Source organism: Coturnix japonica, chromosome 3, assembly GCF_001577835.2.
Source record: "Coturnix japonica isolate 7356 chromosome 3, Coturnix japonica 2.1, whole genome shotgun sequence".
Taxonomy (NCBI): Eukaryota; Metazoa; Chordata; class Aves; order Galliformes; family Phasianidae; genus Coturnix; species Coturnix japonica.
The window spans coordinates 23,873,306-23,897,310 of NC_029518.1; the positions used below are offsets into that span (position 1 = coordinate 23,873,306).

Genomic DNA, 24,005 nt, shown 5'->3' on the forward strand with positions numbered 1-24,005 from the left:
TGGAGGACCTCACTGCCTGTCTAAAGAGTTTATTTAATATGCTTCCTTTATAAGACGAACCAAATTAAAGAAATGCCCTGTCTTTGTCCAGAATACAAATCTTCTTCTGCAGGGAGAAGCACATTCAGATAAATTTTTGAGATCACAGCCAAACTTTGTGGTTTTCACTATAGAAACAAATTGCTCAAGTGCACAGTTCTGAACAGCTGAAATATATTGCTATTGAATTAACTTATTTTCTTGACAGATAGGAGCCTACTGCTACGTGGAGTGTTCAGCTTTAACACAGAAAGGACTGAAGGCTGTTTTTGATGAAGCTATTATAGCCATTCTAACTCCAAAGAAACACACGGTGAAGAAGAGAATAGGCTCGAGATGCATAAACTGCTGTTTGATCACGTGAGACACATTTGACAATGGCCAGGCTTACTGTGAAAATTCTACTGAATTTAAATACAATGCGTTAAGTACACAACAAACTTGTTTGAAAGCTAAAATAACGATTCTGCCTTCTACAACCGGTGAAATCCAGAGGAATACAATCAAAATCAATGAACTTTGTAATAAGAAGCCACCACATCTGTTACAAATGTTTTATTCAGACTGGAAGGTACAATCTCTCAGGGTTACATAGTCTAGAGGAAGCAAAAACTGCACCATGTTGAAGCAGCATCTGTACGATGCTATTGAGTGGAGGTGCTTGGCCTGTAATGCTTTAAATGAATTTGGATAGTCGTCTGCTTTGACTACACATATACATATATATCTAAAGGAAAAAAAACAGAAAAACAAACGAAAAACAACAACAAAAAAGAAAAAAAACTTCTGCACAGTCTGTATGGAATCTGCACAAAGAAATACCTTGTCTCTCTTTGCGCCAGTTATCTGCTTTTGTATGTAAGCTGCTTCCGGTTCCAGTGTATCCACAGAGGTGCAATAATCAGACCAGCCATATAGCCAAAGGTAGCTCCGAGGGAACATGAAATGGGCCATACCTGAGGGGAGAACACAAGGGAAAAGCAGACAATGAGGAAAAGGTTTGTGTTTTTTGTACTTTGTGAGCACAAATTCTCAGTGTAATCTAGGTACCGAAAGACAGTGGAGTCTTATTCTACTTTAAAGCTTGACGTGCTTTCCTAAAAATGCCACAAGTATAACAATCATACGCGCATCTTCATGAACACTAAATGCTGCGGTACGGTTTTGTTATTTTTTATATTTAATACGTATTAAAATGTAACCGGGCTTCTGGCTGTTGCAGACCTTAGTTTGATATTCCCAAAACTACGTGAAAAACTTAACAGCATTTATATCCCCTGAGATGTTCAGCTGACTTAGTGTCCTCCTGCCTACACACATCTTAAAACATACAGGTGTTGTTTTTTTTTTTGTGACAGTTAGACTTGAAGGTCTTTGTAGGCCCCTTCCAAGTGAAACTATTCTATTCTACGTCTGCCTTTTCCTATTTTTCCTTCCAGTCTTTCATGGCATTCTGAAACTTTCAGAGGTGTGTCTAAGTAACCTAATAATCCAGTAAGGCCAGAGACTGAGATTAAAAGAGGGGTTGTTTTCTTTTTAAGGCTTGAAAAGTAGGCAGAGGGATGAATTCCCCTCTGGCTGGAAGAAAGAAGCAAACTTAAGGCTGGAAACTGACTGAACATCTTGCACCCAGTTCAGGAAAAATATAATAAGCCAGTTATTTTGAAGACTCCAAGAGAGCTTTCATTGTAGGTCCTGTTTCCTAACAGAAGAACAGGGAACTGAGTCAATACAGCTGACTCACTTACACAAAGCATCTAGTATTAAGGCAAAGAAGTAAAGGAATCCTTCCCCCCACCACGGTCAAACTGGTATTGATTTTCAGGGAGGATGGTCCAAAGCAAAACTTTAACCATTCTGTACTTAGATGTAGCATATTAAAGTCAATTGCGACTTGCATTTGATGAAGGTCCCAACTAAGTTGGTGATTAAAAATATTTATTGTAGAATAAACTGAATTCCCACCTCTCTTCACAATTCTCCTTTGTATATTGCAGGGACAATTTTGCACATCCTGCTGTACAGTCCCTAAGCTAGTACAGACTGCACTGTCCTATTCTTTGTTTTTTAAATTAAGGGGGATATTCCCCCTTCTATAGTACTTGAGACTGAGAAATGCACTAGACATTAAAGAAAATATCCACATCTCAGTGTCCAGCCTTTTTTCCTACTTCATTTTGACTGGCAACTCATGAGAATCTAATGAACTTACTCTTAACGGTACTGGTTTCTCCTTCCTCTCATTTATCACAGGGAGAAATAGATTTATTCACATCCTTCAAGCATGGGAATTTTAACTAGAAATAAGAGTAACTTATTTTTGTCCTCTGCTGTTTCATCTTCACATTCCTTAGCATTTGCAGTTTTATATATTATTTGGAGGTCTTAAGGAGTGTAGCAAAGATGACTATAAACAAGGTGCCTTAGGTACTCTTTATTGACCTTGTTTCATCCTTCCATTTCCAAACGTTGTATCTCTGCTACTTGGTTTTGTTGCTAGAATGTTTTGGCTGCTGCCTCTCAAACCAAAGACTTGTTTGTTTCTATTCAGTTAACAGTGGCGTTGTAGATCTTCTATATAAAGCCTTGAGATGCTTTGGCGCAGTAGGATATTATGTATATTTAAAACTCACATGACTTTGTGGCCTTGGCTGAACCTATGCTTCAGGTAGATCTTTTGGACTTTTAAAAGAAATGTAATCAAGTTATTTCTAACGTTTTGCAGGCTATTTTAAGTGTCTAAAGGACAAAAGCAAAAAAAGTCCCCCAGACCTCAGCTACTTGGTAACGTTCAGTGGAAACAGCAGTCAGACTTTCTTATCCACTGGTTAAAGTCAAATACTATTCTAACAAAACTAATGAGAGAAACTTCATAACTCTGCAGTCTTCTTTTGCATCAAATTCTCTGTGAGCGATCAACGATCCTTCGTTAAATTTTACCTACATTAGGTGAATCTATTGTAGCCAAATTGCTTTTCAGAAGTATGAGCAGATGTCAGACTCTGAATTTTTCATGTTCCCTTAACCAGTAAGGTCAATATCTCTGCTGACCCGTTCACTATGTATTTTTTGGTATTCTGTGTATAGTGAGCAATTGTTGAAACCATTAAAATGATCTCTGTTGATTGCTGTACCTTTTTTGCCTGATTGAATCACAACTTAGAGCTCAGTTTCTCAACAGTTTTCCTGAACTATGTAACTTAATATTGCTGATACCTCTGTCTGCCCTCCAAGACATTCAGTTTTTGCTTTGATTTTTAAAAAAATCAGTGTTATCTCGCGAGCATTCAGGCTGTCGTACCACATGACCTGAAATCCATCCCTCACCCATGGCAGACATCAAAGGTAAGGGGCAAAACCGTACAATGCTCCATCTCATTAACTGTGATAGAAAAAAACACCTCTAGTGGCATAGAAGAGTACCATAGAAAAAACAAACGTTACCAGATGCCTTATTGTTATTGGCCTATGTGTCTTATGCTGGTCAGACGGCCCAAAGCAGTTGTGAAGTCACTTTGGCCTTTCAAAAACTCCCTAAGCACAGGAGCTACAAGCCTGGACATAAGAGAGTAGTTGTCCTTATGAGGACAACTATGAGTTTGTTGAGTTGACCTCTCAAGGCAGGTCAAAACAATAAACAAGTAATGGTGCAAGCTCTGTAACTTTTATTCTTGACCATTGCCACACAGCCAGATGCACCCAAGAAACAAATCAAAGAAATATTAATATGTGGTTCCTAAGCTCATCAGCTGCTGAAATAACAGCCCTGTGTATGCTTCACAGTCTGTGGTAAATGTACTGCATTGCGCTGACCAAAGAAAGCAGCCTGCTTTCTTTTTCATTAGGTGCTGGCCTTGTGTTTCTGAGGTACAGTCACTTTCTGATGAACCTTTTTAAATGAAATTGACTTCCTTGATCAATCTACTTTTGCCCTGTCTTCCATGTTTTCTCTTAAACTTGGTTTGGCATTCCTGACTTAGTACCGACTGATAAAAATCTAAGCAGCTGATAGACATCTGCCAATTGTAAGAGATTCCATCCATCCCACTTGTTAAAAGTACCCAACTTGTATTGTATTCCTTTCACTTTCTGAAAACTGCTCAGCTCAGTTTCTCCTCCTTTGTGCTCCTTTCTGCCATGAGGAAGCTGATATAACCTATTCCAGCACTGATGTCATGCTTGGGGTGGAGTACATGGGTCAGCAGCAGGAAAATAAGATGTTAGGCAATGTTACCTAACTGCAGTTTTTTGAGGGAGAGGAAGTTGATCTGCAGAGAAAAATATGGAGAGTGTAGGAGGCAGGACAGAACATTCTTCAGGAAACTGTTGTGAAATACCTTGTGCATCCCAGCAGCTGGGAAGCACCTGCTACCATCCTCACAGCCTAATATAAAAACAGTCAGCGTATGTACCAAATGCATGTGGAAACAGACTAGTCCTAACAATGTGTATTTGATTGCTAAGAATCTGAATAGCAGCTCGGCAACAACAAATCCCACCTGCATGCTTAGCAAGTACAGAAAACAAATTTCAAGGGATAGAGCAGAAGCCAGTGGTTAATGGAAAGCAACCCTGACTTCTGCTTTCAATTTTCTTCATGCCTTGTTCTTTTAACCTGGCAGTGCTGATAGGACTTCACAGGAATTTTTTTAGGCTGGCTTAACAGACACTGTGAGGTCTCACAGAAACCTCACAGATCTGAGGTTTCTAGTCTAAGAAAGTCTAAGAACTTATTCTAAGAATGAGAAAAGGAGTTGCCAGCCTTTCAGGAAATAAATGAGCTTGTTTCCTAAGTGCTCTTTAGAACACCTACGAGCTGACTTGAGAATACTTAATGTCTTGCATGGAAAGAGATCCTTGCTCTGCTATATTACACATGTAGCTAGTTAAAGCAGATTTCTGGCCGCATGACAGTTTTGTCCTCTACTATGAGTCCGCAACATGCAGTAGGAAGCATGTTGGTACTGATAATGACATAAAGGTCAGATTCTTACAGAGCAGAGCAGAGCAGTAAAAGCCTAATAAAGGCTTTAAGGGGTAAAGTAAGCATATGACTGCTGGTACAAACAGAGTGGGGTAATCTACTGCATTTATTCTTTAAATAAATAAACAAACAGACCGGTCCCATTCTGCAGATAAGTGCTTTTCTCATATGCCTACACTAGGATTTTTTTGTATTATTATTTCCAAAGATCCATTTCTGGCTGTCAATTAGAAAGCTGTGTAAGATTTTTATTTCACTTAAGAACCGAATAAATGAACATAATGATTTTCCCTCTGTTTCTGACACGCCTTAAATTACAGATTGTTTAGTCTGCACTGTCTTAACATTTTCAAAACATACTTTTAACCCATTTTGGTTGTGTGAATGTTAAGTGAAAGTGTCTTATCACATTGTACAGAATGTGTACGTTGACAAGCACGTGCTGCAGAGAGCAAAGTGTGAAGACTCTTTCTGGCTGGCATTTGTAACCAGAAGATGGTTTTGTTGATTTGTGTTCTAACGTTCTAGCAAGCATGGCTGCCTTTGATTTCACCATTAAGGTTTACACTAAGAAAAAACATACCTTTAAATAAACAATGATAACCCAGCTGAAGTGGAACAAGCTTCTACCTCTGTTTAAAGCAAACAAACAAACAAAACACCCCAAAACCCAAATCCAACACTTCCCCCACTTCGGTGGATATTATCCCAGCTACTCTTATGAAGCAACTTGTTTTACAACAAAATTTCTCCTGTAGTTAATAGAACAACTCAAGTTGTTATCAGCTCTACATGTTATGTTACAGACACTCAGTATGAAATAGGAACTCATTCTTCAGTGTCACTGTCACATGTGATACAAAAACACTGTAGACAAGATATGGTTTAAAAGTCACATTTTATCATCAGTATTACACGATGAGAAAAAGGGATGGCCATGAAAACAGTTTTTAAAATCCAGTGTCAAAATATGCAATAAAGCCAGGAACTTCACTCTTTGCTAAATAAAGTTTGTGAGTGATGTATTGGATGTCTGGAATACTAGTTCTACAGCATGCAGAGTATATTGATAGGGTTTTCATCTTTAACTATACCATCTTGTTCTGCAACTCAGTTACCTCAGACTGTGCAAAGAAAGGATGTGTCACTTTGTGTCTAATACCACCCGAACTATCCCACTCTGTTTCAGCAATGTTGTGCTTTGAGGTGCCACTTCTCAGATGACACACAAAGCTCGGATCCTAATCGCTTGTGCTTACTGCACCATCAACCTAAAACAGTCAGTCTGGGAAAACAAACAAACAAACCCCAACAACTAAGAAACTGCAGCAAGGGAAGTTATTTCCTTTTTCTTTGCTGAAACTATTCTCACCAACCCCAATCCTCACATAACCACTGTGCATCAGATGGCTAGAGGCAACTGGCTATGGATACACTTGAATTTCTGATCATCATCTAGAATAGTCAAGCGATCACAATTAAGCCCCACAATGATTTCTAAAACTTGGTACAAATTTGACAGTAAGCTCAAGACACTGAAAAAATACCCATTCTACCAATATGACATTTTTTTCTCTGCAAGACTCGTTGACATGTTGTAGTGTATTATGTCCTGAAAAGCGTGTTGTTTCTTTTTCAATACAGAAATGTAACTGCTGTAGGGACTTGCTTTCCTGCACAACATCTGTCCTTACATCTTTACCTTTGCCTGAGATTGGATTAATTCTGCAGCATTCTTAATTCTTCTATAACCAGAAAGAATCACCTGGTAGGTCTCCCTGACCAACTGTTTCGCACAGTTAGAAAATAAAGTTTACTGAAAAGTAGCAGAGAGACAACAGGTGTGGCCAAACTCTACCTTAAAAGGTTACTTTATGAATAGCAACAGAATAATAAAGAACAACGAATCGGGATACCAAATGACTTTCAGCAATGTGTTTTATTCTTCTAGCAGAAACACTTTATATGTTTTTCATTTCCATTCTGAAACATTACACAGACAATGAACGTCATTTTATTTCCAGAATAATATTCTGTTCCTGCTGAGTTTCATTTACTTAGAATAAAAGTTGTCAGTTATATGCCAAAAGAAGTGTTTTACATAATTATATTTAAGTATAGGGCCACTAATCTCTATATCCCCTGTATGCAATTATTTTTCACAATATGAACATGGAAAATAAAGCAAAGATTTTCTGAGATATCAGCATTTATCTTGTTTTTCTTATGGGCCACAAGAAGTATGCACAAAGAACCAATATGTTTTTAGTTGGTAACCAAGTATGAAGCAGCATTTTGGGTTTAGCTGTTAGGACACGGATTGCAACTCCTGATTTTGAATTTTTATTCAGTTTTTTATTAAGTTTGCTCCACTGAAATCTTAATCTTTTTGAATTGAAAATGAGTTCCAGTGAAAGATGTACTAGACATACTGAAATCTGGTTTTCTGATAAGGCAAGATATAGGTAATATACTATAAACTACTCTAGTTTTATTATGTCTCCGAGGATGGAGCTTTCACCACCTCCCTGGGTAGCCTTTTTCAGCGCCTCACCACCCTTACTGTAAAAACTATTCTTATTTCCAGTCTAAATTTTCCCTCTTTTAATTTGAAACCATTTTCCCTTGTCCTATCACAACAGAACCTACTAAAGAATCTGCCCCTTTCTTCTTAAAGCCCCCCTTTAGATACTGAAGTCGCTATCAGGTCTCCCCAGAGCATTCTCTTCTCTGGGCTGACCAGCCCCAGCTCTCAGCCTGTCCTTGTATAGGGTGAGATGTCTCATCCCTTGGATCCTTTTTGTGACCCTCTTCTGGACACACACCCAACAGGTTTATATTTCTCCCATAGTAAGGACTCCACATCTGGATACAGTACTCCAAGTAAGGTCTCACCAGCAGAGTTTTGACTGGGCTGTCAGTACTTTTGAGCCTACATTAATATCTACATGATATTTTCCACACCTTGCCTAGGACTTAATCTGTAGGTGTTCCTGTAAGCATGCCAGTTGGATTAAGATCTACACAGAACACTTCCAGCTCATGTCTTTTTTTTTCCTTCAGTGAACCTTCTTCCATAACTGTGTTACGTACAGATAATTTTATGATCAGGAAGTCAACCTGCACTAAATATTTTCTTCCTAAAGCAAGTGAATTTACAACTACATTTGTCCCTTTATTTATCAACACTTAAGACTTCATGTTCAGGAAAAACAAATTTAAAAAGAACCAAACACTAAAGCCAAAACCATTAAAATAAATAAGTAAATAGATCAATAACTGCAAACCTCTGAGAGTCTTGAACAGGATCTCTAAGAAGCCTCCTTAAAGGAGTTCCACTCCTGCTTTCAACACTGGCTACCATTTTTGTGCTTCGCTGCAATACAGCTATAAAATATAAAGGCTTTTACAAAGAGCTTCTTTCATTTTTCCCTATAAAGCAGATCCTTAAAAAAAAAAAAAATAATTTTTAAAAAGCACCTAAATATGAAATTTTCTGACTGCTGAAATGGCAGCTTGCAGATCCGATAAGCAAACTTCTCCATTCATCTGACCTCTTGGATTACTCAGACGATGATTCAACTAATGATCCAGCACTTCAGACTCAAAATGGAAATTAAGATTTCTTCTCCCACCCCATTATTTTAAATTCCACAAGGTAAAACATGGAGTGGGGAGCACTCATGCCTGCAGAAACAACTAGTGACAAGTTACAATATTTGAGGATTCTGCCAATTCTTTGTTGTCCGGAGGAGTCAGATAATGAGTTTTTAGATTTACAGATTCCAGATCTCAACTTCAGTAAGTCTGTTATGTTCAGCTTGTATGACTTTGAAGACTTTTCAAGCAGAAAAAGCCCTGGGTGAACAGGTGAAGGCAATTCAGCTGTGTGACTGGAAGGGGTGGAGCCTGGCTGTACCTCTCCTAGACCCCATTTAAGGGCTGACTGCCATTGGGGAAGGGTCTTTCTGGAGATCCCTCCCTGGTGGAGTTTCTCCCTGCAAACCTGACACAAGTGAGCAATCTTCTTCCCTTATAGCACCCTTCTATCGTGCCAATAGTACCATCACATTGACCTGTCCAACTGTGCTACACTCATACACACAATTTTCACCCAAGACCAAGTCCCATACTAGGAAATGCAACTCTTAGATTTTCTTTTGTGAATGACACCAAAGAAAGAAGAGACAGAGCATTCAGTACTTCTTTCTGACAAATGTCAATGGAGTAGGGAAATGGACAACATGCCATTATATGCTCATATAAATCCAAGTTTTTATCAACACTTACATAGAATGATTCAATACACAAATGCCAATGAGTGAAGATACTGTGACAAATCTTGGGTGTAAGCAAAAGAGTTAAATAAAAACTGCCAGATGTGACACAGCATTTAAAAACATAGCTGAGCAAGAAGAGAACTGCTTGTCTCTCAATGCAGAAGGACATAACACTGCGTTTCAATGAACCCCTTGTCTTTTAGGCAGTATCAGGGAAGGTCAGCCAACAATTAACTGGTTGCCAACACATACTTTACCATCAGTCTCATGTAGGTACCTTGCAAAAAAATAATTCCAAGCCGTTTTAGAGAGGAAAACTTCATTTTATATGTAAGGTACTACCCTACTCCTCTACTTATGATGGCATAAGGCTGCTAGCTATTTCAGGACGACACATTTCTATGGCAGCTCTAAGTCTCCACAGTATCAGAAAGAAAAAGCATGTTGGCTGTTATACTGATTTCTGAAATACACCTTTGAAACCATCTGCTTACAAACAGGCCTCAAAGATATTGTGTAGCAGAGAGTTTTAGAGGTTGGTAACTGGAGGTAATGAAAATACCCACTGAGGATCTTCAGTGCAAATTGGTACCGACATCATCATTTTAGGGCAAATGCAGATTTTCACTGTTTTATATAATCATTTCTCCATGACAAAAAAATATGAAGAAAATAACACAGACAATTAGAATATATTAAGACGGAATCTGCAGTGCAAGCATTTTTTATTGTGCAGTTACAAAGCTAATCCTTGCCTTCCTCTGAAATCAGAAGTTAAGACTGTAGTACAGTTCTTTGGCCACACCATCTCCACAAATCAATCCAAATCTATTTCAAATGTATTCTCTTAAGTGTTTGTATGGATCTGAAACACTGGGAGAGCATCATTTCTTCCCTGCCCATAAGGAAGAAAAAATACCAGACTGAAAGTAGACAAACCCAGAGCAATCTTTATCATTTCACATTTCTCCTTCCCCTTGTCTAGCTTATCCTTACAACTCTATTTTGTGATTAAAATTTGCATGCAGCAGACACACTCATAGAACTACAAGAAAGAATCTTAATATGTAAAAAAAAATATGCATTTTCCATCCTTATGCTGTAAGAAAAGATGCTTCCAATGACCTTTTAAATGTCTGGCACTACCCTGCAGAAACAACTTACAAGTAAATCCAAGTAACATCTGTTCAGTTTCAGAGCCATTTTGAGTAGCTTGTATATCTGGAAAACAGGTGTTTTTTAATTAACAATAAAGACGCAGATACTAACCTGCCAGGGCCGATCCCAATCAAGAGGAATAGGAAATGCTCCAAACCAACCTCCTAGTATACTGCACATTGTAGTAATCTGTAGGCTGTTCTCCCAGATGGACATAGCTCTGTAAAAACAACGTGTTACAGGATTTCAACAGCAGCAAATGACATGAAAATAAACACTGCAAAGTAAGTACAGACTGCATGTTCCACCTCTTAAGCCACACTGCATTCATGTTCAACTGCACAGGAGGCAGGAAGAATTTTTTGCATGCTGGTGAATTTCTTGCACAGCCGATCAAAACATGTAGTGTATGATAACAGATGTTAGTGACTTTGGTTCTCAGTTTATAGCCTCCCACCAGCAGTGGCTTCAAAAGTTTTGGACAATTTGGGTTTCTGTTTATTAGGTAAATGCTTATTGTCCATCATCTGTTTACTGAGTGAATATTTTTGCTTCCCTCAAGCCATGGACTTCTGAGTTCTTTGTGCATTTCATAACACTGCAGGGCATAGTACTGAGTTGAACTGAATTCAAAGCCCTACTCCAAATCAGTAAGGTACAAGATCAGGATCTTAAATTTGCTCCATCTCGGGTTATAAACACAAATCTAGCTTTAGCCAATGAAGGAAAGAAGATGGGCATTTTACAGCTAAAAGTCTAGATGAACTGCAAACCCCAAACTTTACAAGTGACATTTAGTCTGTGTGACATGAAAGCTTTAAACCTTTAACCCTTATTTTGAAGAGTCTAAAGTACTCAGAAGTCTAAAGCATGTAATTCACTGCTGCACTCAATATTGATAGAACCATTTATAAGCATAGGACAAACAAATTCTACTGCTTGCTGCATAATATAAAACTCATGCTGCTTATAATATTTATAATGCAATGCTGACATTTGGGGCAGAAACAACACTATTTATTCTACGCTAATCCCATTGCTGTAACTTAGAACACTAGATTTGAGCACACAATTATATCTTCTTGTAACTTGGAAAAAACAAGCAAACACTAAGCTAGTCTACACACCAAAAATTGTAAATTATTTCCAGAATTACAGAATGACCCGGGTTGGAAGGGACCTCAAGGATCATGTAGTTCCAACCCCCCTGCCTGGCAGGGCCACCAAACATACACCTTTACTAGATCAGGTTGCCCAGGGCCCGTCCAAACCTGGCCTTGAACACCTCCAAGGACGGGGCATCCACAACCTCCCTGGGCAGCCTGTTCCAGGGCCTAACCACTCTCCTAGTGAAGAACTTCCCCCTAACATCCAACCTAAATCTTCCCTCTTTCAACTTAAAACCATTTCCCCTTGGCCAGAAGCTGAATAACTAAGCTGTGAGCCAATGTGGAGAGGAAATCGTTCACTACAGCCCTAAAGCAGTGAAAGAGGCAGCAGAATACACTAAGGACTGACTGAGGTACGTTTGTATCACACAAGACATCCTATCTGGTAAACGTACGCACATACTGCTGTGCCATATGGAGATGCTAGATTGAGTCTAAAAGCAAAATAACAGAATGAGCAAGGCACGGTGCCCAAATGAAGAACAGTTCTCGGTCGTTTGGCAACAATCTGAACATCTAATTCATCCACATACACAAAGCGTGGACATAAGACTCTCAAATCTGGCACAACTTGTCCTCTGACAGTATATTGCAGTAACAACGCACTGATCATTCACTGCTCTGCATGGAGTGTCAGCTTTCAGGATTTTTGTAGATAGTCATTAACACACCACACAAATCCTTCATTAGTATGAGGAGCAACATTTAGGAGCTTTAAATGTACATGTACAAACATCTATATGCACTCAAATGAAAACTAAGTATTTTTAAACCACTGATAAAACTAAGCTGAAATGATTCTACAGGTAAAACTAGTAATATTTACAATGGTAAATGATGGCTAGTGGCATAATAACACTGTAAAACCTCAAATCATTTCAAACCTTATTCATAACACAAGTTGAGAGCTGTTTTAAGTAATATTTGAATTAAGAGGTTAGTTAACATAAAATGATGTATTAAGATAGATCCTGGATAGACAAGATGGTGAACTCTACACCATGGCAGGACTGAAATACAAAGCAGCACACTCCTTTGGTGATGCCCACCTTTAAATTTTCTACCTGAGCTACAATTGTATTGCACGTAACTGTATTCTGCATTTCAATGTGTCCCTGACCCACCAGCATCCCCCAACCCTTATGTAACAAACAAACCTGCAGTGCCACAGATCTCACCATACCATGCAATGGCACATAGAATCTGACCCTTACAGGCAAGAAGACTTGATTTTTTGAGTTCTAACTGAAAGTGATTTTACTCAAGGTGACCGCTTTGCTGGAAGTGCTGTAATTGCAAACAGAGAAAGCTAAGCACCTCTGCAGAAACAAATAAGAACTTGGCAAGATTGCCTCCAAGATATTTATGCTATATGACTCAATTGTACCAGAGCTATTACAATGCAATAGATTACGTAGCACAAGTTATTTGGTGTAATCTTATGAATAGGCCTCCAAGAAAATATTAGGTCTAACAGTATTTCCACACCAGACCGCCACCTTAACATAGCGGAAAGATTTCACAACTACCCAGAGCAACAGCTGGCTAGTTAATATTAAAATCTATTACTTGTTTACATTTGATTTATTAAGATAAAATTTCTTAATATAGATGCCCTCTCCTATGTTTCTGTAAAGACAAAGACACAGCAGATCTCAGTCTTATAAACAAACACAAATGTCAATGATTTCTTCAGTTTAAGCCGTACACATATTTTTTTAAACAATTCCTCTTTCATTCTATGCTACACTCCTACTCAGACTTTCCAGCTCGTTGTGCCAGTGCGATTCAATTCTCTAAATGCTTCTTTCAAGGCAAACTGCCACGCTGATCTTACCTCAATGCCCTGTTCCCTGTTCAACCAACCCCACCTCATTCCACATGGTTAAAGCAGGATATAACCTTTGAATAAATCATTCCTATACTCAGTTAACATCTAAGTACTTGCAACTCATTCATGAGGTCAAATAAAAAAACATGGACTTATTTTCAAAAGGGCAATTTACTACAACCCATAAAAAACCCTGCTACAATATTTCCCCATAATTTATTTTCATTCCAAGGGTTGTGTAATCAAACATCATTACTAAATGCACTTTAATCAGATAACGTCATACGGCTCCCTATTAACAAGTATGTACAAAACATCATAGCAAGACAATCCTGTTTCCTATGCAATAATTATGCTGAAATAACATGAAGTTCTGGATTAGGAAAGAAAAAGACGTGTTTAAAATCTAACCAGGCACAAAGACAGGCCGTTGCCAAACATTTGTTACTTGATTTCACCTGTTCTCTCCAGCTGCAAAACTTCCATGGAAGAACAAGTGAATCAGCAATGATTCGTTTTGCCTAAATAACATTATGATTTTATTAAGTTCTTGTGAGTTATCATTTTTGTTACCCTATTCACTCCTTCCACTGAAAATAAAAACGAAACATAACCAACATGGATAAGAATTTAGATACTTTTCAGTAAGCTGAGAATTGATAGAAAACAAAAGTCAATATGTAAACTACTATAAACAGCTTCTTATTTCTAATCTTCTCTACACAGAGTAACTAAATGCAACTCCCCTCAGTCAGTGGGATGATACAACTTTTTGTCTTCTTTTGAGACGAGAGTTTACCCTTACAAACTAAGGGAACGAACACCAATGCCTTATTAAACTTCAAGTGTATGTGGAGCTTCTTATATTTCACAGTCCCAGTTTTCAACAGTCCTGTTATTTAGCGTGTGAAAAAAGGCAAAAGAGATGGAATAATTCTGAAGACCGTGTTATCCTTGACCCAAGCTAATATAATGGCTTTTACTAGGCAAAATAATAAATTACATTCATTGGTTTTTTTTTCCAAGAGCATATTTAAAGAGCGCTTGAAACCTCTGACACTGAGGAAAGCTTTCTTTGAAATCTGAAAAGGAACGAGGGCAAAGATTACATAAGTAAGATGACAGTAGACTATACATTATCTTCACAACTACATTTAAGTTTATAATACTGTTAAAATACTACTGATTTTTAGCTGCTATTCCTACTCTAAAAACTGTTTTTATAAAGCTAATGTGGATCAAATTCTTCCTCTGCAGCTCACTCGCAGGTCTTCTCTTTATTAAAATCATCACACTGGACAGCAGGATGCTTTCAGACCAGCAGAACTCTCATTTGAAACTTTACCTCCTCCAAACATACCTAAAGCAAGGCTTAGTCTTTGGATAACAGAAATAAAAGGCCACTTTTCCCAATCTGCATCTTCAAAATAAAGAACACTCTCAGAAATGCTTTCACAGAGCTGCCATTACAAAAGTGAAACAACATCCATAACTCAGAGAGTTTCCCTCCCCAAAATAAAATAGTAATAAAAATTGCCTGATATTCACATCAATTCAGTCCATTTCTATTCTGGTTAGAAATTAGAATGGAACAGAACTTACCCATTTCTACTAAATACTCGTATCCAAGCTTGTATGTTTGGTCCCAGCAAACATAAACATTGTAAAGTGGTAAAGGTAGACAGGAGAACTGCAAACAAAAATGTCTCAGTCACTGACCTACAAAGAAGCAATATAACAAAATTACGTTATAAATACCAATTTTCCTAAATCTTGGAAGTCTTAGAAAAAAAATAACTTCAATCAACCTGTGAAAGCACATGTGCTTTCTTAAGCCTCATGTAGAAGAATAAAGCTTTTTCTTATTATTCTAGCACAGTTCAAAAAGGTAGAGGAAAATCACTATTATCTGTTGCCTCAGCTAAGACTGAAATGTAGTTTATTAGCCCCTGATACCTGTATCATGTTAAATACAGGTTTATCTCATACAGTTTTGAATACTTGGACATACACTTCATTATTCAGCTTATTTTTCTAGTTTGACATTGTGGAAGCAGCCATGAAACCAAATACTGATTCTCTTATTTTCTTTACTTAACTATGCCTAAAAATTTACTTCTATCAATAGGATGAAAGATATACAAGATGTGTATTTTACAATCTTAGGAGATAAAGAATTAAACAAAACTCAGCAAGCATTTGTACCCACACAAAGACTGAGTGAAACGTGGAAAATACTTGTCCCTCTACATAGAACAAATATCAAAGTAAAACAGCTTGTTTCTAAAGGTCTCACAGAACAGATCTCCAAATACATAACATCTATAAGAGCCAACGTCTACAAAGAAAGCCACCCTGATTCCTCCAGCCAAGAGCTTATTTTTTAACTTCCTATGTACCAAATAATATAGAAGAATTGATACCAATATCTGCTAGGAGAACTCCCCCTTAAAGCGTTTAGAAAAAAATAGGGTCTTCTGACTTACTCTATGAGAGGTGCTCCATAAAGAACAATAATCGCATGAAATAGTATGCAAGACATGAAAAAGTATATACAGCATTTTAGAAATCTGGATATCTAAAAAAGAGCAATAGAATATCAGAATGACGTTTCAAAAGTAAAGAGAATATCAACAACATACTTAGCTTATATGTATGTAATCAACAACATCACACACTATTCTTTACATATTCAATTCTAGCTACAGCACAGTATGTATTCAAACAGGTACCCTTTAAACAATGAATTCAAATGACCACATACACTCCATCCAATGTTTCTTCATCCAACTTATTATAATAAAACAAATATAAAATATATAACTGAAAATGACAACGTAATCAGAAATGGTCTGACATTCTGTGAAACATGCCTTTTAATCAAAGTTAAAAAAAAATTCAAAGTAAGAAAGTACATAATATTAAAAAATGATGTTCAGAATCAAAAGTAGTATTTAAAAGCATCAGCAATTAAAGCCACTCTGTTTTGAAACTTGGCATTGTACGCACTAAGTCCCTTTGAAAAATGTCTGTAGATCTACATAGAAGTGTCTACAAAATTAAATGACAGCTTCTGGGTACTCACTATATCATACAGAAGGATGGACACTGGATAAGCACATCTGGCTAGGCCTGTTCTGATCAGGTCACAAATGGAAATCCATATCTCACTTGGCCACATCTTTGATATTTATACATATGCTAGGCTGGGATGAAACCTCACCTAGAACACATAAGCCTACTTCATTTTCAAATCACAGATGGTTAAAAGACTTGTTTTCCATGATGTTTTCATGTATTTTATATCCCCTCTGTCAGCAATTAACAGTTTTACATACAAAGATACTACTTTCTTGGATGACTGCTTAACTCTTTTAAGAATCACTGTAAGAGCACTGTCTGACACAGCTGGTGGGGTTGCACGACTAAGCTGACTTCAAATTGTATTCTACCACTCCTGACCCAGCTATGTTTTACTCCTCTAACCTGTTAAATTAGGATCCACACCCTCAATGGTCCTATTACAAACTGTAACTACAAAGAAATCTCCCAGATTTAATTTCTGCAGATTTAGTCATTCAATGAAATGCAATTGTTCTGACACTTTTCAACTTCACTTTTTATAGTTTACCAACTTTCAGTGAGTCACAATGGCTTCAGTTGGTGGGGGCCTCAAAGCCCACCCATTTCCAACCCCCTGCCATGAGCAGGGCTGGCCACCACCAGCTCAGGCTGCCCAGACCCCCATCCAACCTGGCCTTAACACCTCTGGGGATGGGGCACCACAGCTTCTCTGGGCAGCTGTGCCACTGCCTCATCAAGTTTTAGTAGTAATGAGCTGTTCCCAATTTTACATCTCAGTTCCTACACAAAGAACAAAGCAATACTCTGCAATAACGAAGGTCAGGCCTAGACTGCAAAGTGAATTTCGTGCCCACTCTGGTGTGCCCCAATTCCTACCAGCATGCAGTCAGTGATAGACTTGTGACTACAAATCACAACCCCATGGGCAAGAAGTGTCAGGGATGCTCAGCCCAGAGGGCTGCTGGCAGGTGCAGACAGAGTTAAGCTCTGCAACTCATGGAAAACAAGAATTCACCACCAGAAGTTGTAACTTCTTTCTCATCACATCATTTCAGTGACAGGCTTAGCATCCTCTCCACATCACTCGATAGGAATCTAAGAAAGAAACAAATCTTACCTTGTTAGACAGCGAGCTTCTCTTAGAAGACGGACTTGGCTTTAGGATTAAACACAAGGTTACGTTAAGGACGCTAACACAGACAGAACAAACACACAGCCACGTGAGGTGAGTGCCCAAAACCGAGAACCCATCCAGGAACAAGGCCGGTACGAGTGCGGTCAGGACGATGGAGACGAAGCAGAGCAGGTTGGCAGCCAGCAGCCTCCTCAGCTCTGCCTCCTTCATGGCGCCGTGCCGCCGGCCACCTGCAACACAGCGAGCGGCACTCGGTCAGCGGGACTCAGCCGCACCAGCGGGGCAATGAGGGCGTTCTGGGGGAGAAAAGGGCTTTTTAGTGGTAGATTAACGACCCTCACGCTCGCACAACGTCCTAGGTCAGGCTCGCCCCGCGGGGCGGCCTAACAACGTGCGGGGCCCACCTGGCCCGTACCCGGGACGCCGGCCGCCCGGCAACGGGATGGCGTCAGCTCCGGGGCGGGTCCGGAAGCGGCGGTTGTTGTGCTGGGCGGCCATGGTGTGCGAGAAGTGTGAGTAGGGTGGGATTGGGGGGATCCCGGCACTAAGCGGGGTCTGAGGGCAGCGCAATTCTAATCGTTTATTTCGTGGTGTTTCTTTCCGTAGGTGAGAGGAAGCTGGGCACCGTGATCACTCCTGATACGTGGAAGGATGGGGCGAGAAACACCACAGGTAGTGTCGGTCGCTGGGTGTTCCCTGCGGGTCGTCCGGAGGGTTCGGGGGGCAGCCCCAAAGCCTGCTGGAGTTACCGGGTTGGCCCTTCACTGCTGTAGTTTCCATTGAGTGCAGTGAAGGGTTGTTTACCTCGAGCTTTTTGGCGTTGAATTTGTCCATCTCATTGCAGCCTTCCGTATTTAAAATGGGATCATTACCGGGGGGGGGGGGGGGGGGGAGAATCAACTTTTTACTTGAATAGGTAATGATAGAATGAGAGGTAATGGTTTTAAGCTCAAAGAGGGAAGGTTTAGATGGATGTTAGGGGAAGCTCTTCACACAGAGTGGTGAGGTGCTGGGGAGACTGCCCAGAGAGGCTGTGGAGGTGGTGAAGACCAGGTTGGATGGAGCCCCAGGAAACTTGGTTTAGTACCAGATCTGGAGGTTGGTGGCCCTGCCTGTGGCAGGGTGCTGGAACTTAACCATCCCTGGGGGGTCCCTTCCAACCCAACACTTTCTATGTTTACATTATGATCTTTCCCCTCATGTGGAAGGATGATATGCAGGGCCTGCCCATGCTATGTGCTTCATGCTTCACTTTGCTCTGATCACACATGCCCACATGTGGCAGTTGGAAGCTGGACTGTGAAATGCATTGCCTTGTGGTTGTATTTTTTTTATAGAAAGCGGTGGCCGTAAGCTGAATGAAAACAAGGCGTTGACCTCAAAGAAAGCAAGGTTAGTATTTAATCCTCATTTCAGCTTAAAAAATAATTCAATTTTCTGTAACTGAGACCTTGCATTCTCACAAAGCAGGGTAATTCCTCAAAACTTGTCCAAAATACAACTTAATTTATTCATTTCTTTTAACATGTTAATCCTTGGTGGCAGTGTGTATTTATGTATTTCATTGGGGCTTTCTGTGGAATTACAGAGCATGGGCAGCTGTATTGCTGTGGGCATCCCTAAAATTGGTAGGAATTGCTGTTTGTGTTAAGAGAGGGGCTGAAAAGGCTGTTTGTCTCTGTTTGTTGCAGGAGAGTTGGACTAGATGACATTTAAAGGTCCCTTCCAACTCACATGATTCTGTGATCTTCCATGCTAACATTACCTGTTCAAACGCTTGAGCATCTCCTTAATGTCTAAAGGATATTCTGTTATGCCAGGGGCAAGCCATTGTTGAAATGTATTTTGACTTTGAAATAGGCTTGTATCTTAAGAACAATGTGTGGTTTTAGTTCATCATTTATTAATTTAATTTCTATAACACAAGAAACCTCTCTTAATGGAGAAAATGGGAGGTTTTTTGTAGAAATTCTGTAGTCTATTAGAGTTGACCTCTTTATGTCCCTGTTTTTGATTGCAGTTTTTGCTGGAGTTTTTGTCTATTTCCTCTCGCATAGCATTTTTAGTATGAGATGAAGGAATTACTTTATTTCACTGTGCATAAACAAAGTACTTCTCCATTTTTCCAGGTTTGATCCTTATGGAAAGAACAAATTTGCAATATGTCGAATTTGTAAGAGTTCTGTCCATCAGCCAGGGTCTCACTATTGCCAAGGATGTGCCTATAAAAAAGGTGAGTTTCACTGAGAACTTTATTACCCCGCTTTGATTTGGAATTAGAGACCAAGTAGAAGTCTTTGATTTTGTTCTGTGAGGAAAAGAGAAGGCTGTGATGAGATTCAGTTACTGTCTTCAGCTAATAATAGGAAGGTATAGAAGGTGCACTGAGCCCCCATCACAGTGCACAGTGATGGAGAAGAGTGCAGAATTCTTTAATTCCATGTGAATAAAATAATTTTCACCATGAGGGTGGTCAAACATTGTAATAACAGGGACTCAGAACCCTTATGAAATCTCTACTGGAGAATATAAAATTTTATCAGTCTTGTGAATTTCAGGGGGCAAGCAAAATGGCTCAAACTTGTAATCCATGGGGGGAAAATAGTGCAACATGAACTCGGTTACCTTCTTACTATTGAAGAATTCACTCAGCACGCAGACATGGGCTGGATGAATTGTTAGATGTAGAGTCACAGCTAACTGGTAGTGATTTTTGTTTATGGAATAATGTTAATTGTTCTACAACTTCACACTGTGTCACTGAGTACATGGTTTGGAAGTCTGCTAACGGAGGGCTGCCTCTGGGTCATTAGTCTTCTCTGTTTCAACTCTCAGCTATTCTTGGTGTCCATTATATTTCTCTCTCGCACACTGTAATTAACTTAATTCTGTGAAACTGTATTCTTCTCAGCTTTCTCAGTTGCCGGTTAATCTTTCATTTAGCAATCAGTTTCTTGGCGCCTGTATTTCCTTAACCTTGCTACTTTCTGTCCATCTCAGGCTACAGGAATTCTAAAGTTTAGTTATATGCTATTTTTACCCGTTTGCCAGTTGGGATCCTTTTCCTGGCTGGCCTCCAGTAGTTCAGCAAATTCGAGGCTTCAGGTGCTGCTGTGAATCATAATGCTCTTAAAATAGAGTTTATTTTTTAAGTGGAAGTGTTACATGTATATTGCAATTATTAATTTGTGTTAAAAATCATATTACTACTAATGAATGTGCAATATCTGATGAGAAGGTGCACCGGTAGATTGGCAATTAGAAGTAATTAACAGTTTATTGAAAATTATCCTTACAAAAACATATTAAGTATGTTTTGGAAGAAAAGATGATGATCGTTTAATGACTTACACACCTTTTGTGTGTTTGTAGGCATCTGTTCAATGTGTGGCAAGAAGGTCTTGGATACAAAGAACTACAAGCAAACTTCTGTCTAACTACATTGATCAGTTTTTTATGAACAGCTGATTTCTGTGTCTTTGTACATTTACCTTTGTCCAATGTTGTTTGTGAATATTGCTTTCTGGAATATAATAGACTTACTTGGAATGGGTTTAGGGGAGACGACAGCCTGGATGCTTCTGTAGAAATGAACGTGGTATTTGATTTTAGTTCTTCGGCTTGTCTGGTGGTAATACTTAACAGATACATAAAATATAAGCTTGTATCACCTCATTAAAGTACTGTCATTAATTAGTTCTGTGCTTATAGGTATTTATATTTATGCTTATCCTTAACTGTTATGTCCTGCGCTTTGAAGTGCTGCTTTTCAGAGTTTAATTGCATTATTCTGATCCAGCAGTAGGGTTTGTTGAATCACAAGCTGTTAAACTACTGAAATGCAGTGTGTTACTCTGCTGCTTCTTACTCCTGCAGCAAGATTGATCAGCTATTCCCCTGTCAGATCCTAAGCAGATTTTGCATATGGCATCTGGTGGCCCAAGGCAATAAAATAACGAGCATCAATTTCTAATGCCAGGTCTCAGTCTCCTTATTTCCTAAGTTAGTGTGCTTTCTAAACACTTGTTTTGAAACTGGCTCCTGAATTCTGTGCTGTAATCAGTTATATAAATGTCAGATGGAAAGATCAAAACAGGCTGCCTTCTCCTTAGCACTGATTGGAGATGAGACTTGAAGCATGCACCTGTGAACATGTGAGACTGCATTTCTCTTATCCTTGTGTAATTTCTACATAAGGAAGCAATTTCTCTTACAAAGAATAACAACTTGAATTCATGATAGGATTTTAACTAGACCTTTTTGTTTATCCCTCTTGCCATCTATTCTTAGCAAATTCTTACAGTTTTGCAACTTATTTTCAACCATAATGAAGAAAATATCAATAGGAATTTCCCTGTGAATAGATATGTACGGATCATTGTCCCATGTTACAACAATACCCTGGCAACCATCGAGAGCCCAAAATAAGACCATCATAAGAACATCTCTTCTGTTGTGCTGGAAAGAATAGTCTGTAGTGAGGTGACTGAATTTGGTTACTGCCTGCTGGATTTATGTAAGGTGGTTGTGCTGAAGGGGCTCACTTGAATGTACTTGTTTTCTGCCTCTTTTTTGTCCTCTGCAGCTGTAGGGTATTTTCTGTGCAAGTGGTATCACTTAGTGCACTGACTGTATTGCACTAAATTTATGAAGACTATTAGAAGTGATGGTTGTAAACCAAGTAATTCCGACCATGTGAAAGGATTAACTGGGGGAATGTAACTGGACATCTGAGCAAGTCATTTCTAGAGGCAGTAAATGGTATTTTAAAACAATTGTAAAAAATCCTACATTTATAGAAAGAAATCTAAAAATCACAGGTAAGGTGGTTAATATATAATTATTATTGTTTTATCCTCCCATAATTGGGTTAAACAGTTTTCATCAACTTGTTTCCAACTTAGCCTTCAGCTTTAGCTTTTTGATCAGACTTATTCAAGGTGATTTCAACTGAAAGATCCTCTGATATTCTGCAAACTCTTCATTCTTTGTGTATTTATTCTATAAGATTAGTTTGGCCATTCTGTATATAAAGTTTTTCTTGCCTTCCTAATGTTTTCCAGCATCTTTGTTTCAAAAATATGACTGTTTGTAATTCTTGAATGCATTGTATCCATTCAAGGTTATTTTACACTGTAAATACTGTATCGAGTAAATGTGTATTTTGTTTGTAACATGTAAATACTATGATTCTTTGTTGACAGTTGGTTTATGAATGGAGCTTTTATAACCTATTACCGGGCAGCTGCTTTTGCTTGTTACAGAATCACAGAATGACCCGGGTTGGAAGGGACCTCAAGGATCATGTAGTTCCAACCCCCCTGCCTGGCAGGGCCACCAAACATACACCTTTACTAGATCAGGTTGCCCAGGGCCCCATCCAACCTGGTCTTGAACACCTCCAAGGACGGGGCATCCACAGCCTCCCTGGGCAGCCTGTTCCAGGGCCTAACCACTCTCCTAGTGAAGAACTTCCCCCTAACATCCAACCTAAATCTTCCCTCTTTCAACTTAAAACCATTTCCCCATGTCCTGCTATTGTCAGCCCTTTCGAAGAGTTTACTCCCCTCATGGGTGTAGGTTCCCTTCAGGTATTGAAAGGCTGCATTGTTGGTGGAAAAAGGAGAGAGTTTCAAGTGGTTACAGATGGTGCCTGTTCTAGTGGTTTGCACATGCTCATCTCAGACCTTTTTACTCTCGTGAGAGGTTCAGTTCCTGTGGTCTGTGTAAGATGTTCTGATGTATTTAGTCAGCTTTCAGAAACGCCCTTTTCTTTCAGAAATCATTGTTTTGGAGACCTACTACAATAAGTTTGTATCTCAGGCCCTGTTCTGCCTCTCTGCTCTATGGCTTAAATTTGTATACTGCTCCGATATAATTGAATTGTCATATAAAAGCATTTTTTTTATTACATTAGGAATGTCTCATTAGCATGTGATGCCTTTCTTGCAACATTATGCCTTGAAAAGCAAAGAAAAATCTGTCATGGAAAGTTGCCACTTTTGTTTAATGTCTTGAGAAGAACAAATTAACGTTCCCAGATGGTCAGACTGTCCTCTAGTTCACAGGTTATGTAAGAGATTTGTGCTGCCAAATTGACTTGGATTAGGATTTTTCCTCACTACTGCTGAATTCCTACTGGCCTTGCTCTTTCTGCATGTTTATTGGCTAGAGGTATTACTATGTACAGGAAGCATTTTGATGCAGATTTCTGAGAGAAATGAAGGGAATAGCTATAAGGGCATTTCTATGTAGCCAAACAGATGAAAACTGAACAGAAACCATTGAAGAGATTTTTTTGAGCCCTTGTATTCTTCCCATCCTT

General features: G+C 39.0%; 3 protein-coding genes across 11 annotated transcripts in view; 2 read left to right on the forward strand and 1 right to left on the reverse strand.

The window, feature by feature from the left end:
* Positions 1–5,319, forward strand: part of RHOQ (ras homolog family member Q) — an 18,714-nt gene extending 13,395 nt beyond the window's left edge. The window contains exon 4 of one of the 2 annotated variants that reach the window (XM_015857484.1): positions 252–360. In XM_015857484.1, the coding sequence (XP_015712970.1) occupies positions 252–284 (33 nt within the window). In that variant the 3' untranslated portion in view covers positions 285–360. Of the gene's footprint in view, positions 1–247 lie in introns of both variants that reach the window. The other variant, XM_015857483.2, reaches the window with a different exon arrangement.
* Positions 1–18,150, reverse strand: part of PIGF (phosphatidylinositol glycan anchor biosynthesis class F) — a 22,392-nt gene extending 4,242 nt beyond the window's left edge. For 3 of the 8 annotated variants that reach the window (XR_001553897.2, XR_001553896.2, XM_015857477.2), the window contains exons 1-6: positions 18,085–18,147; positions 17,663–17,910; positions 15,948–16,039; positions 15,064–15,180; positions 10,573–10,681; positions 862–995 (exon numbers count right to left, since the gene is read on the reverse strand). Coding sequence is in view for 5 of the 8 variants with exons in the window: in XM_015857477.2 (XP_015712963.1) it covers positions 882–995; positions 10,573–10,681; positions 15,064–15,180; positions 15,948–16,039; positions 17,663–17,890 (660 nt within the window). In the remaining 3 variants the exon portion in view is untranslated. Of the gene's footprint in view, positions 1–579; positions 10,199–10,572; positions 10,682–15,063; positions 15,181–15,947; positions 16,040–17,662; positions 17,911–18,015 lie in introns of those variants that run through there. The other 5 variants (XR_004306824.1, XM_015857480.2, XM_015857479.2 and 2 more) reach the window with 5 other exon arrangements.
* CRIPT (CXXC repeat containing interactor of PDZ3 domain) lies at positions 18,090–22,862 on the forward strand. The gene is made up of 5 exons (XM_015857485.2): positions 18,090–18,192; positions 18,287–18,352; positions 19,018–19,072; positions 19,810–19,913; positions 21,053–22,862. Exons 1-5 carry the CDS (start codon positions 18,123–18,125, stop codon positions 21,115–21,117), a joined length of 360 nt encoding a protein of 119 aa, XP_015712971.1. The 5' UTR covers positions 18,090–18,122; the 3' UTR covers positions 21,118–22,862.
* The last annotated feature ends 1,143 nt before the right edge of the window (positions 22,863–24,005 follow it).